Source organism: Hirundo rustica, chromosome 16 (assembly GCF_015227805.2).
Source record: "Hirundo rustica isolate bHirRus1 chromosome 16, bHirRus1.pri.v3, whole genome shotgun sequence".
Taxonomy (NCBI): domain Eukaryota; kingdom Metazoa; phylum Chordata; class Aves; order Passeriformes; family Hirundinidae; genus Hirundo; species Hirundo rustica.
The window spans coordinates 6,196,297-6,210,788 of NC_053465.1; the positions used below are offsets into that span (position 1 = coordinate 6,196,297).

At 54.3% G+C, this 14,492-nt stretch overlaps 2 protein-coding genes across 2 annotated transcripts in view; both read right to left on the reverse strand.

The window, feature by feature from the left end:
* Positions 1–414: 414 nt before the first annotated feature.
* Positions 415–8,336, reverse strand: SRMS (src-related kinase lacking C-terminal regulatory tyrosine and N-terminal myristylation sites). The gene is made up of 8 exons (XM_040079927.2): positions 7,905–8,336; positions 5,460–5,581; positions 4,451–4,617; positions 3,430–3,568; positions 2,797–2,955; positions 1,671–1,852; positions 1,360–1,516; positions 415–1,006 (listed from the first exon to the last, which is right to left on the reverse strand). Exons 1-8 carry the CDS (start codon positions 8,258–8,260, stop codon positions 813–815), a joined length of 1,476 nt encoding a protein of 491 aa, XP_039935861.1. The 5' UTR covers positions 8,261–8,336; the 3' UTR covers positions 415–812.
* Positions 8,337–11,537: 3,201 nt separating this feature from the next.
* Positions 11,538–14,492, reverse strand: part of LOC120760121 (peroxidasin homolog) — a 42,133-nt gene continuing 39,178 nt past the window's right edge. The window contains exons 20-23 of the mRNA XM_040080070.1: positions 13,881–13,995; positions 13,458–13,551; positions 13,184–13,301; positions 11,538–11,885 (exon numbers count right to left, since the gene is read on the reverse strand). Of these exons, the coding sequence (XP_039936004.1) occupies positions 13,206–13,301; positions 13,458–13,551; positions 13,881–13,995 (305 nt within the window). The 3' untranslated portion in view covers positions 11,538–11,885; positions 13,184–13,205. The remainder of the gene's footprint in view (positions 11,886–13,183; positions 13,302–13,457; positions 13,552–13,880; positions 13,996–14,492) is intronic.

Here is a 14,492-nt window from a genome sequence, read left to right on the forward strand (position 1 = left end):
AGGATCCAGAGCGGAGCAGCGCAGTCAGGAGCTGACTGTGCAGAGTCCTCAGGGCACGTGGGACTGCTGCCTGGGAAAGGGGCAGCAGGGGCACACAGGGGTGCTTGGGTGAATAGAGACACAAGAATGGTTTTATCTGTGGTTGCAAGAGTGGGACTGGTTGCAAATCAATGTTTCCTTGAACCTATCCTCGGTGGGTTCCATGAACTCATCCCTGGAAGTATTCACATCCAGGTTGGACAGGGCTTGGAGCAACCTCCTCTAGTGGAAGGTGTCGCTGTGGTCCATGCCAGGGGGGTTGGACCAGGATGAGCTTTAGGGCCCTTCTAACCCAAGCCATTCCATGATTCCTGGGAGGGAGCGGAGCAGCGTGCTGAGGGAGGAGCAAGGACTCCCTTGCCAGTCCCTTGCGGGTGGATGCACACACATTTATTGATAAATACACTGAACACACACTACAAGATAAACCAAGCAGAGCCACAACTGAACATGAACTGCAAACCTTCACGTTTGTGTGGGGAGCAGCAGGGACCTCCCACCCTACTGAGTGAACGAAGATGTAAACTTTGAGTGGTGCCTCCTTGGGGCTTCTCCAAACTGTTACACAGCCGAGCGCCGGCAACGAGTTCTCCACAGCTTGTTGCTTTCTCCCTTGGCCACCTCCCTGCGCCCTGACTGAGAGGGACCACAGGCTGTTTTCGGGGGGGGATGTGCTTTCCTTGTAGCCCTGTCAGAGGGCAAACCAGAAGGAGGGAACTTCTTGGCAAGAGCTGGCCTGGAGGGGCTTGTGGGGGATGGTGGGAAGGGGTCCCTCAGGAGAGGGAGCTGAGCAGCCGCCGGTAGATGAAGCCCAGCTTCTCCCGCAGGGCCAGGAAGGTGGGACGCTCCTCCGTGTTGCCACTCCAGCACTCCAGCATGATGCTGTAGATCTCGGGAGGACAGGGGCTGGGCCGGGGGAGGCGGTAGCCCCTGGTGATTTGCCGAACAGTTTCTTGGTTTGTCATTCCTGCAAAGGAAGGAGAAGTTGCCCCTGAGTCTGATGTCCCCAAAGGATGCCCTGAGGGTACACCTGCAGTGGCCAAGAAACGGTGTGTCTCTGCCAGAGGGCTGGTAGGAGAGAGGATCTGGGAGATCCAGGCAAACTTTCTGCCCGCAGCTCCTGCACCCACTCTGCAAGCACTGAATATCCCTCTGAGCCATCCCCTTTGTGGACAATAACCTGCTCATGCTCCAGGAGCTGTGTCTGTATCCCTTAGGGAAGGGACACCATAACCACTCCTGACCCTCTGGCTTTTGGGATCCATGGACAAGCTGCCCAGCAGGTGGATGGAGGGCACAGGAGTGAGGCAGCAGCCCTACCTTCATACGGGATCTGTCCATACGTGAAGACTTCGTAGAGCAGAATCCCATAGGACCAGACGTCGGACTTGAGGGAGTAGGTGCGGTAGTTGGCTGCCTCCGGGGCCGTCCACTTCACCGGGATTTTAGTGCTGCTGCTGGTGGAATAAATGTCATCCTGGAAAGCAGTGGGAGACAGGACATGAGGGATGGGGTGATCACCAGAGACACGGCTTTTGGGGAAAGTGGACAGCCGGGAATGTCTCCAGCATGGGGCAGCTTTATGAGCTCCAGTGGTGGGAGAGAGGGACCACAGCATCCCCTGAACTGACCTTGAGGAGCCGGGCAAGCCCAAAATCAGCGATTTTGCAGGTGAGTTCCTCTCCAACCAGGATGTTTCTGGCTGCCAGATCCCGGTGGACGATGTGCTTTTCCTCCAGGTACCTCATCCCATCTGCCACTTGGCAGGCGATGTTGAGCAGGTGAGAGGTGCCCAGGGACTTCCCTTCAGGACCTGTTAATCCAGACAATCCAAGCATTGGGGGAAATCTACCGACATCCATTTTGGGTGTTCTGGTTTAGAAGGAGACCCTGTGCTGGTAGTGTGGGACATGGGGAACATGTGAAACCTCAAAGCTGCGCTCCTGCCTAACTGTCCTGGTTGTGCTGTGTGGAAAGTTCAGCGCAGCCGTGTGCTCCTCAGGCATGGGACAGGGGTAGGCTCTGATGGGCACCAAGGTCACAGATATCCATGGCTTGTTCAAAGCCAAAGGTGACCTTCTGCCATGCAAATCTCCCTGCAGGCCTCTCAGCCTGTTGTACCTGTGAGCTCCAGCCCCTCAGGCAGCAAATGCTGCTGGAGCCCCAGTCAGAAACAAGGTCAGTGTGAGTGGGAGGGGAAGTAGCCTGTAGAAAAACAGGTCTTGGTGGGAGCGGTTTGTTTTGTTTCCTTTCAAGACCGATTGTTCTGGGTCAGGAAAAGAAAGGCCAAGAAAATTAAACTGGGTGATGAGTGGTCCACAGCACGTTATGCGCTCTGCACACAAACAAACCCATGGGGAGGTTGGGCTGTTTCATTCCTAAAGAAGGTGGAGTTGTCCAAACACGTCAGTGAGATTCTGTGCACCGGTGACAGCTGGCAGACCACGGGTGGGTGCGGGAGGGATGAAGGTCCCTGCCAACAGGCTTGGGCTCCCAGGGGTTAATACAGACCCAGCCCACATGGACAACCCAAAGGATCATGCCAGACTTTGTTATTCCCAAGACCATTTCCACCAACTGCCCATGGATAGCTCTGATCACACAGAGCACTGACCAAACATGACACCACTGATCAAATAGCACAGGAACCAGGCTGGCACTCTCTTAGGGTCCCCACTCAGATCCATAGGGCCACTCTGAGGCACAGGAAGCAGCGACCCAGGGTGCCCCATCCCGTGGGGCCAGCACAGCACTCACTGTTGAGGTAGCTGTGGAGGTTGCCTTTGCGCATGAGCTCGGTGATGATGTACACGGGCTCCTCCAGGGAGCACACGGCGTGCAGCTGGATCAGCTTTTCATGCCTCAGGCGCTTCAGGTTCTGAATCTCCTTGGTGAAGTCTTCTGCTTTCATGTCAGCTGTGGGAGAAAGCCAACACGGCCCTTGTGAGCCACTTTCTCATGTAGACGTTGGGACCTCAGTGCCTCCAGCTGGGATGAGGACCATTTTGACCTCCTCAAAGCCCATCCCTGCTCTCAAAGCTCAGGTTTGCACAACCTGTGTCTCAGAGCCAAAGTTTTCCACAGGGCTTTGGATCCTATCTTCAGGATCATAGTCCCATCAGGGCTTGATGTATCACAAACCCGTTTGATTCAATGTGATGTCACTTTTCACAAACCCACTGGCTGGAGTCATTTTATAGGGATGCTGCCCAAGCTTAGGTTTGTGCACAGAAATGTTCCAGTGGCTCCTCACCAGGTCCTGCAGCAGTTTGTCTGGTAAAACAGCCACAGTGGCCAAGAGGATGAGGAAATAAGGGAGGGTCACTGGTAACGGCAGCGAACGAGAGACTCGTTAGCATGGCTGCCGTTAAGATCTGATTCTCCACGTACCTTTAATGATCTTGATGGCCACGGGCACAGTGTTCCTCCACAGCCCTTCCCACACCTCTCCGAAGTAGCCCTCTCCCAGCTTCCTCCGCAGGGTGAACTCCCAGCGCGGGCGCTCCCAGCCGTCCCTCTCGGGGGGAGTCTGCCAGATGGACACGGAATGGCACACTCGGGCCAGCCAGGCAGGCAGGACCTGCTGGTGGAGCCTGCACCAGCCCCTGGTGCCCACAGAGGAGCAGGACATGGTGCTCCAGCAGCCAGGGGCTGAGCCCGAGCATTGCCCTTCCCTCAATGTTCACTGCGGGCACAAAACACGTGGGGCAGCCTCTGCATGAGCCCTGCTGGGACCCCGGGTGTGCAAGGGCGAGAGTTTGGAGACTACGTGAATTACCAGCAGTTCAAGTCATAATTCACTCCTTATCAGACCTCAAAAGTGGCTTTTCTCCATCTCCACCAGTAAATAAAAATGAGTGAATTAATATTATTGCGTATTATGGCTGATGTAGGCTTCAGCTCATTAAGCATTTCTTTTATCCCACACCTTTCAATTTCACTCTTGGATTATTCACATAGTTAATTGCTGTTTCCAAGTCATAATCAGTGGATGGAACCCTAATCAGGAAATGAGTTGGCAATTTGGGATTAATACTGTAATTAGACTTATGAGTGCTGCACTAATTGGTATGAAAACTTGATAAAAGCCGTGTGTTTTGTCTTATACTCTCAGCAAGCGCAGGTATTTCCAGAATCAGTATTGAAGGGGATTGTAACAATCTGGTTTCCAGTCTTTGAGATGGACAACACATTTCAGAAAACCCTGTGCATTTTATCTGGCCAAAAGCACATATAAATGCCATGCCCAGCCTTAACGTGGCTGATCAACGGCGGTGCCGGCAGCTACGCTAATGCTGGGCTTTAAATTTAATTTAATAAAGCTCAAAGGCCAAACGGGCAGACTAATCATTCCCAGTTTCCCTCGTTTCCCTTTGCTTTCTCCCGTCCCGGCGATGGCAGGGATACGCACCGCGGGGCTGCAGGGCTGCAGCAGCGGGCTCTGGATCACCTTCCAGTGCTCCGTGTAGAAGGCGAGGAGCTCCTCCATGTTGGGGAAGGGATGTCCCCTCTGGATGTAGAGGCTGCCCCTGGGGCTCTTGCAGATTCGGAAGTGGCTGACTTTGGTGTGGTTGCGCACTGTGGGGAAGCCCAGGTCGGGGAAAACTCAACTCGTGCAAAGATCAGTCCCTCCCCAGCTCCCTGCTGACTTCACCCTCTCTCCTTTAAAGAGTTTTTTAATAGAGCTAAAGCAACCCACCTGCACTGCTTCATCCCACTCTCACCTCCCTTCTGCTCCCACCTCCTGGCCCAGAGGATTCCTGGACACTGAGATCCAGGCTCCTTTGGACCACAGAGGTGATGCTTTATTATCAGGGATAATTAATGAGCTTTATTGTCTGGCATAAGTCCACCATGGACTACTCAGAGAACAGTGGGGCTACCCACAGAGGATAAACCAGGGGCATCTGTGACTCCCACAGCCCAGGGACTGATGGTGGGATGCAGAGTTTGCCATGAACTTTCCTGGGATTACTTTTATGAAGATAAAACCAGATCGTAATGGCACTACCTGGTCCAAAACCCCCTGAATTCAGATTTCAGTATGTGGGAGCAGCCCAGGCCCTGGTGATCTGGAGTGGCAGCATATTTTTAAACAACCCTCAGATGACAAAAGCTGCTGGAATGAAATCCTGGGAGTTAGTGCCACGAAGCCATCATTAAGCTGCAGTGAAATGTTTATGGCTTTCATACCCCAGACAGGAGCCACGCACTTTCCTTTGCCACGGTGATTCAACAATCCACCCCTGCTCTGTAAAACTTTCCCCTTGCCCTCAGAAAGCAGCCCATTCCCTTCAACAAGGTGCTGAAAAGTGCTTTAAACATTCATCTCATGCTAGGCAAGCTGGGAGCTGCCCCTAAGGAGCAGCCTGCTTCCTTTCCCTGCGCTAATTTCATCTGGATAATTGCCACAAAGTCACCTGAGAGGGAGTATTCTCCCTTGCTGCTCTCGCTGTCCCGGACGAGGAAGGAGCCGTGCTGGTTGGGAGGGGAGAGGAGGAGCTGCTCTGCTTCATTTCGGCTGATCTTGCTGAAGTACCAGCTGGGGAGCAGAGCAGAGGGGTCAGAGCAGGGCAAGGGGATGCACGGTTGGGTCTGCATCCATTTCAGGGTACCCTGCACCTCCGGAGCCAGGCAGGGGAGCAGCTGCTGGAATCCCACTCTGCTCATTCCTACGGCCACCAAGTGGCCTGGTGGGTGAACATATCTCAAAACCTGTCGATGTGGCTGCCTGCACCAGGCTGTTCCATTGGGTGGGCTTTACAGGCACTTGCTGCGGTTTACTGCAGCTCACTGCCTGCCGACCATTTTGCAGAATCAGAGAATCCCAGAATGGTTTGGGTTGGGAGGGACCCTAAAATTCATCTCATTCAACCCCTCCTGCCATGGGCAGGGACATCTTTCCCTGGCCCAGGCTGCTCCAAGCCCCATCCAGCCTGGTATTGACCACTGCCAGGGATGGGGCATTTCCTCCACCAATGTCTGGACACTGCTGTATCAAGCTGTCCAGGTCTCAGCTCCATCCCAAACCCGTGATGTTTATACTCTTGGGCTGACAGCCTGTGGTAAATAAAGCACCAACCACCTGGTGCTGTGCGGAAGGTGCTCTGGCGAGGTTGTCCCTCTGTCCTGCCACGAGAGCAACATCTGCAGGCACAGGACCCCTTTGCATTTTTTGGCCTACAGCTCATGGACAGAACCGGCTCTGAGCCCCCGGGGAAATGGCATCAATGAAAACATCTCTGGCAAATCTTTTTGGCAGTCAGTGCTGATTGGGGACTTCACAGCACCAAGCAGGGGGGAGGACCCAGCCAAACCCCTTTTCTGTGTCACATCACTGAGATTCATCACCGAATTCCCGTAAGGAAAGGCAGGTTAGCTGGCTGGGTCCCGACACAGCGGGACGCACGGGAAGCCGCAGCTCCATCCAGCCTAAGGCAGCCAGGACGTGAGAAGCCAAAAGTTTTCGTCATTAGCTGGGATCGCCAGCGTCTGAGAAGCCGCGCAGGAAATTATACGTGATGGGGTGAACAAATTAGCACCCAGCTCCGACCTGCGGCTCCGCGGAGTCTGTGCGCAGCTCACGGCTTGCTCCGGTGGGAAGCCGGGCACGTTCCTGCCGTCTGCCCTCCCGCACCGTGGCATCGCCCTTGTCCCTGTCCTCAGCAGGTGGCTGGGCACCGGCTGCTCACGGCTGCTGCTCACGCATGTACACACACAGAGGTACACACACACGTCCACACACACACCAGCAGTACACACACCTGTGGGTCCCAGCGCAGCCCAAGAGGACTGGATTTTCCTTCCTCAAAGCACACGCAGGGAGGGTCTCTGCCATCCCACCTGCACATCGGGGATCCTTCCCAGGCTTCCTCTCCTTTACCCCACCCAGCACAGGGCGAGCTCGGAGGGGTCTCCGGCGTGCCACGCCCGCGCAGCCCCGCGCAGCCCCGCGCTGCCCGCGCTCGGGGTGACTCAGGCCCGGGTACAGAGGGTACAGCAGTGTCTCGGGGCGCCTTTCCCGACGTGTCGGGACCGGGCAGGATGAGCTTTCCGGCCGGCCTTATGCAACGAGCAGCCTGGGCTTTCCCCGGCTGCCAAAGGGCTGAGACATGCCCCGAGCTCCCTGTCGGCTGGGAGGGGCACCCGCCGGGAGGAATCCCCCCGCCTGGATGAGCAGGATGGCGGCAGAGCAACAGCTGACCCGAAAGAGCTCCGGGCTTCCCGGCAGGTACCAACCCAAACTGCTTCTTCCCGTGCAGCCCTTTGGAGCCGGCCGGGCTCAGGTACAAGTCCCCCGGCTCCCTCCCTTCATGCTGGCTCCCCTTTAACAAGAGGGAGAGAGCAGCCGGAACGAGCGGGAGCTTTTGCAGCTCTGCCCAGCACCACAGCGCACCCCAGCCCGGAGCCATCCCATCCCGTGCGAGGGGGATGCCTCAGGAAGGGACACCGGCATCTCTCCCCGATGGCGCATCCCCCAAATCTCGCTCCCTCTGCCGAACATCTTCACCCCGCTGCCACGAGCTGCGGGGGCTGCGGGGGCTGCAGGTGTGCAGGGGCTGCAGGGGCTGCAGGGGTTGCAGGGGCTGCAGGGGTTGCAGGGGCTGCAGGTGTGCAGGGGTTGCAGGGGCTGCAGGGGTTGCAGGGGCTGCAGGTGTGCAGGGGTTGCAGGTGTGCAGGGGTTGCAGGGGTTGCAGGGATGCCCAGGGGAGGCAGATCCCCGTTCATCCCCTGATGGCCGAAGCAGGGGAGGAGGATGTCGCGCTCCCGTGGAGGGTGAGTGAGCGCTGCCTTTCCCTGCGCGGGGAATGCGCTGTCCCAGCCCAGCCTCCGTCCCCTGCGGATCCAGAGCGGCGGATACTTACGGGCGGTGAGCGGAGGTGCCCTGGCTGAGGTTGGCCACGTAGGCAGCAGGGACGTAGCCCGTGGCCGGCTCCCCCAGCAGCCGCCGGGCGAGGACATACTCGCCCTCTTCCCTGAGGACGCGCAGTTTGTCCCCTGCGCTTACGCTCAGCTCCTCGGCGCTGCGGGCTGTGAAAGCGTACAAAGCGATACAGAGAGAGGACTTGGGGATGACGGAAATGGAAGTCGCCTCCGAGCTCAGCGAAACGGAATCAGAGCCAAGATACCCCAGCGAGCAGCTCTCCGTCACGGAGCGGGGACGGAGCTTATTCCAGAAGGATGTCAGGAAGGTCAGGCGCTTCCTGACGAACTGCTCCATGCCCGGCGATGCGGTGGATGCGGTGGGCTATGCCACCGCGCTCCGGGCGGCCGGGGGAAGGGGGGATGCGGGGCTCCTGCCGCCGGCCGGGGAGCTCATCCTGCCGGCCCGCGTTACCCGCACGCGTCTGGGCGTTCGCCGGCCCTTCCCGGAGAACTTCCTATTTCTGAAAGTGAAACTGGTTCATCTGGTGAGACGAGTCTGCAGGCGGGACGAGTCTGCAGGCAGGAGTCTCACGCTCAGACCCACGGGCACATCTGGGAGACACGCACAGCTGGAGCCGGGCTTGCTGCTCTCGAAGAAGAAGAAGGAGAACGGCTGTTGTTTCATTTAATCATTATTTTAAAGCGTGCTCTTTGCTTCTTAGCAGAGCACCATAAACACAGCTCTCTGTTCTTCAAGCAGCTCTTGTCACAAGTGGCTGACTCCAGTTAATAGTCTTCATCTCACTTGCGTGGGAGGATATTTTTTTTTCCATAGGACAATAATTGCATCCACAAATGTGGGAGAGTTAAAACAGAATTAAGGAAATAACCTCAGAAGAGATCTGAAGTGTTTGGGTATTTGCTGGGTGGATTTTGTGGGGTTTATAACACAAGACCCTTTCTTCTTTCAGTCTACAATGACCTCCCAGTTACCCCACTAAAACATTTGCCTCCTCACACTAATTCCCTGCTGCAGAGGATTGCTAGGGAATTCACATCCCAGATTTACCAGGATCACTCAGCTTCCACCAGAGATGGGTCCCCCTCAAAATCAGGAGAACTTTGCCTGATGCAGGGCCTGAATCAGCCTCAGGTCCTTGCATGGCATCCACAGCTGAACCCTGGAATGCAACCCCCAGCTCTCACTGTGCCAGCACAACCACACCTCCCCAGCCCTGGTCACACTCAGACACTGACATGCTCCAAGCCACCTCCCAAACCCCACCTCCCACAACCATCAGACAGAGATTACCCCTCACATCTTCCATGTGCACTTTAAGCCACCTGAAGACCACTGCTCTCATGAGAAATACCAACTCCAACGCCCTGGCCCCCACCTGGACTTTGTCATTTAACTGTTCCATCTAATTAGTGGGAATTTTGTGCCTGGCAACTCCATTCCTTGCCTTGAGCCCATTATTTTGATCCTCCTCTGCTTGCAGTTGGTCTGTGGAGCTCATTTTGGGTGTGCAATTGGACTTTGAAAGAGGTTGCGTAAAAAGAAATATGAAAAATGAATAGTAGGAATCCGGGCTGCCGACTGTACCCGTGTGGGTATGAGGAACAAGCTGGACCCACCCTTTGGTCCACAGCTCTAGACATGCTGTGTCCTGCATCCTGGGTGTCCCACGGTGGCCAGAAATTTGCAAAAGGATTTCCTGGTCTGGGTTTTTGACTCAGCAATTTCCTCACCCCCTCCCAGGCAGAGATGCCCAGGGCAGAGGGCAGGAGCACAGAGCGCTCCTCAGCGTGGCCTGTGCATTCCTGAACTGATGGGAATGGGGAAGAAAGGGAGTCTTTAATAAAATATTCTGCTCCCTCCTTACCCAAGTAGCCCCTGAATATATGGGTAAGTCCCCCGGGGTCTGCCCCCTGCCCAGGTCACAGCCTCGCCCCCAGTGCCACACAGGGATGTGCAAAGGCCATGTGCATTTTTCCCACTGTGAAATGTCTCTGTGCATTTTTTCCCACTGTGAAATGTCTCTGTGCATTTTTCTCACTTCAGCATGAGGAGGGGAACTGAGGATGCAGCACAGAAGGGTTTGCAAACCAAAGGGAAGGGGCACCCCCTCTGCTGTCCTTCTGCAGCCCTTGTGACAGGGATGTTCCTCATGTCACACCCCATCAGGAGCAAAAGGGGCTGCCTGGTTATGCCCTGAAAAAAGATCTGATCAGATCCAGCATGGAATGTTTGTGCCTCACTGTTTTGGATGAGGTCTCACTGAACTTCTGGTCTGCAGAAGGAGACTGTGAACTGATTTACCTTCACTGACCTTTGCCAGGTTAGATTCTCCAGAGGTACCAGCAATAGATGAGTGCAGCAGATTTCTAACACACAAGGCTTTGGGTCTTGATTTGCACCTAAATGAAAGAGTACTTCCAAATGACAAACATCCCTGAGGACTAAATGCTGCCTCTGAGCTGAGCCTACCAGACATGCAGAGCACAGACTCATCCCTGCAAACCTCTGTCTGCACAGGACACACACGCACAGCTCAGCCCCGCGTCAGGAAAGAGATGATAAACCACAACCTTTTTCTAGTATTTTTTTTTTATTATTATTATTATTTTCCTATTCAGTTCCAGGAGCATCCCTGCTGCTTTGAATCCCTTTTTGGTACTATAAAACACCTAAAAAAAAAAAAAAAAAGAAGAAGAAGAAAAAGCATGTTCGTAGAAGTTTCTTGTCCTTGTGCTGTGGGGAAAGAAAGTAGAAGGATGCAGGAAAAGTGATAGAGATAAGGAAGGCACAGATATCTGATGGATCAAGTATTTTCTCTTCAGTCCCTGTGACCAGCTTACAAGGATGTATTTAAAAACCAATCTGTGCACAGATCTGGGGTTGTGGTGGGTACACAGGGACTTCAGTTCTAGCACCACTAAAGAGCAGCTCCAAAGAGCTGAGCAGCAGAGCTGCCTGCACAGCCCTGGTTTGGCTGCAGAGCACCAGGGAGCCATAAAAACAAACAGCACTTTGCATCCACCCGCCTGTCAGACACCACAGCGTGGCCTCCCAGCATAATTGACAGAAACCAGCAGCTCCCCTCCACTAATGAGAGCGCCCATTACACCTAATTAGCTGAGCTTCTGTTCCAGGTCCTGTTACGATTACACTCGAAATACATCTTCCAGCAAAGAGCCTTTTTGGAGGGAAAAAAAAAAAAAAAAGGAAGAAGTGCATAATTCCAATTAAACCCCTAAAGGGGAAGAAAGTTGGAGAATGCAGGTCATGCTGAGGAAAATGGTTTTGAGGAATGGTAGGTGACTCTGGGGTCGTGGGATGTGCCACTTGTCACCAAGGACTGGCAAAGCACAGCTGAAGATTGAGGGTGGCCATGCCATGCCTGGCACCCCATCCTGAAACACCCAACCCCGAGGTTCCTCTTGGTCTTTTTGATGGCATCAGAAGATGGCTGGGGTTTCTTCTGGGCTTCATGTTTATCTCTTTTTTTTTAGTGATTTCTCCAGATGTTTCCTGGCACCACACTGCATTTGAGAAATTTAATCTCTGATTTTAGTCTCTCAGTGAATTGTTTCGGGTGGGTGTCCACAGGACAGCTCAGATGAGGGTTGGTGGGTGATGACAGCAGTGCATGGGAAGAGGAGCAGAGCAGAAGAGTGGCATTAAAGCAGCTTCAATTTGTCTCTGTTTCCTGGGGGCTGTGGAAGGAGGAGGCACCTTGGCAGACTCTGGGCTGTCCCCATGGAGGGCAGAGCCCACCCCTGGGAGGCTGACAAGGGCAGGAAGGGTCCCGGGGCTGAGGGGCTCGTAGACAGTCAGTGCAGAGGGTCCTGGGACAGGGAGTGGTACAGGAGGTGTGAGAGCAGGCACAGCATCGGGGGTCTCATGGTGGCTCTCTGAGCCCTGTAGGGTGGGATGGACTGGCTGATGGAGAGCAGGAGTGCAGGTCACGGGGCACCTGAAATGGCACAAGAAAGCAGAAAAGCTCTGTGGGAGCAGCTGGAGGCAGAGTGAGCTGTTTGTACAGTGCCTGGCAGATCTGGGGCAGGAAAACCTTTAAACCCACACCAACACTCTCCAGGGACCCTGTAAGCCCAGGCCTCATGCAGGATCTGAAACAACAGCAAGGAAAAGCCAATTCATAAATCACACTGCACTCTGTCACATTCCTGCAGCAGAGGCACTGTTTGAGTGGAAAATCTGTAAAGACCAAAACACCAAATCATGCTGATAAACAGCCTGGCCAGCCTCCAGGCTTTCCCTTTCTGCTTTTTGCTGCTTTTATCAGCACAGACCAGCCTTCGCTTGCCCCATCCTTTCTTCTGTCTTCCAGAGAATGAATGCTCCTCCTAGCACTGACTGCCTGGCAGAGCTGCACTTCTCAAAACTCCTCTGCTCCTGTCCCTGCAGTAATGATTTGTAGCGCATCAAACCCATTCACCACCTTCTTCAGACTGCCAGGTGCCAGGGAGCTGTTCAGCCTCTCTGCCAAGGCTGCAGGGATCTCCATGGGAAGTGGGAGCTCAGGCTGTGTTTCCTGTGTCCATGAATACCTGGACTGGAGATCTGGCCAGGACTGCGTCACTGCTGAGAAGCAGTGGGAGTGCCCAGGCTGGCAGGGGCTGGCAGGGGCTGGCAGGGGCTGGCAGGGGCTGACACAGGCACCTCACAGCTGCGCTGCCCTGGTTTGGGCTCAGCCAAGAGAGGACTGGTGCCTTCAGGAGTGAGGAGCACGGTGACTCAGATGGGCAGGGGGAAACCTCTGCCACTTTGTAAGCAAATCATGGATTGCTCCATCTGCCCAGATGTCCTTGTTCCCCTGGGGAGGAACCAGTCCATCCACTCCATCACCGAGCTCTGTGATATCTCTCCCCACAAAGGTCCTTCCGAGGCTGTTGGATTTGGGGTTATGACATTAAATGTTGTTAGACTAAACCTACCCAGAGTCCCAGGAGAATAGGCCCAGGAGACCTCACCCAATCCACCTGGCCCATCCTATACTTATGTCTTTCCCCATCTTTGCCAAACCAGTTCTTGTAGGACCTCCAGGAATGGATAAGCCACCACATCCCCAGACAGCCCATTCCAGTGAGTCACTAATCACCGCCAGCAGTGTCTAACCTGCTGCATTTACGTCTCTTACCTCATGTCCCATTCATCACCTCATTGCTCCATTCCTCCCTGCATGGGAACGCTGCTGAGGTGTCCCCCCACGCTGACCCTGTGGGGCCCCAGCCCCAGAATAAACACACTGACCTTACACAAGGAGGCAACAGGGTCATCTTTTTCTCCATTTGTCCCCGGTCTTCTTGCCCTGTCCACGTGTGCTGGTGCTCCTGTGGTGCCACCTCAGCTGGCTCTCTAGTGCGTTCACCTGGGGGTGAGAAAGCAGCAGCTCTGAGAGGGGTCTGCACCACTGAAAAGATAATCTTTAACCTGTCCCAAATACAAGAAGAAAATTCTGGCTCAAGTTTTCTTCACTGAGGTTCATGACTCCATGAAAGACAAACGTTGGGGCACCAAGTTTTACCTGTTTCCGTAGGGAAGTGACTGTCTTCTCCAGCTCAGCCACAAGGGACTCAAGATTCTCTCTGGAGGAAGAGCTTGGAGAAGGTGCCTCGTCTCTGGGGTCAGGGATAAAAAGTGAAAGGGGTTAGGCAAACAGCAGCTTCCTAAGTGAGGGAATCATTTTTCCTTCTCCAACACCAGCCCCCAAGTGAGCATCAAAGGGAAGGGCCCAGCTGCCAGATTCACCTGCCAAAGAGCTCCTTAGCCCAGGTATTTACACATCAGAGCTGGGCTCTGCACTGAAGTGCAGAGAACTGGCTGAGCCCAGCATCTCTCTCCCAATCTATCCCAGATCTCTGTAAAGTGCCAGATTCAGAGCCCTGAGTGGACTGAGTTATTAAAACTTCTGTTTCATAAAATGGAGGTAGAAAGGGTGATACTACACCTGGGCAAGGCAGGCTTGTGCTTTGCAGGGTTTTCCTCGGGGTAGCTGAAGCCAGGAGACCTCTTGGTTCGGAAGCGCTGCGAAAGAGCCCTGAATTGCCCTCGTGTCCGGCAGTCTTGGGAAGGGAGGGAAGGTCTGCAGTGAGCACTGGTGCTTAAAGCAGGACTGTGTGAACTGCAGCAGAACAAGGCAGCATTGCCCTCTTGCACCATCCACCCTGGACACATCTCTTGGGCCAGAGGGAAGGAGGCAACAAAGGTGTGGAAAAGGATGTGCATCACTCATGGATTACCACATCTCAAATGGACATCTGAACCAGAATGCAGCCCAAAGGGACCATGGCAGGGTCTGAGGTTTTCTGGCAGAGATTTAGGCTCCCAAATGAATCTGTGAAGTGGCACGTGGTGGGGATCATGTCCTGTTTCAGTCTCTCACTCAGCCAGAGACCAAAGCCCTCAGTGAGGTGGCCTTTCAGACAGATTAAATTAAACTAACAGGCTTCCTAGAGAGTGGCCAATATCCCAGACCTCTAGGGGTTTAAGAAGCATTTGGATATCATAATTATTAAGATATAATTAATAATTCTCTTTAACTTTTGTTCAGCCCTGAACT

Excerpts from the sequence above, each read along its gene's own strand:
- SRMS (XM_040079927.2), bottom strand. The coding sequence starts at position 8,260 with ATGGAGCAGTTCGTCAGGAAGCGCCTGACCTTCCTGACATCCTTCTGG. Across the intron at positions 3,569-4,450 it reads TGCAGCCCTGCAGCCCCGCG|ACTCCCCCCGAGAGGGACGG; the intron begins GTGCGTATCCCT and ends TCCATCTGGCAG. Across the intron at positions 1,007-1,359 it reads TGGACAGATCCCGTATGAAG|GAATGACAAACCAAGAAACT; the intron begins GTAGGGCTGCTG and ends CTTCCTTTGCAG.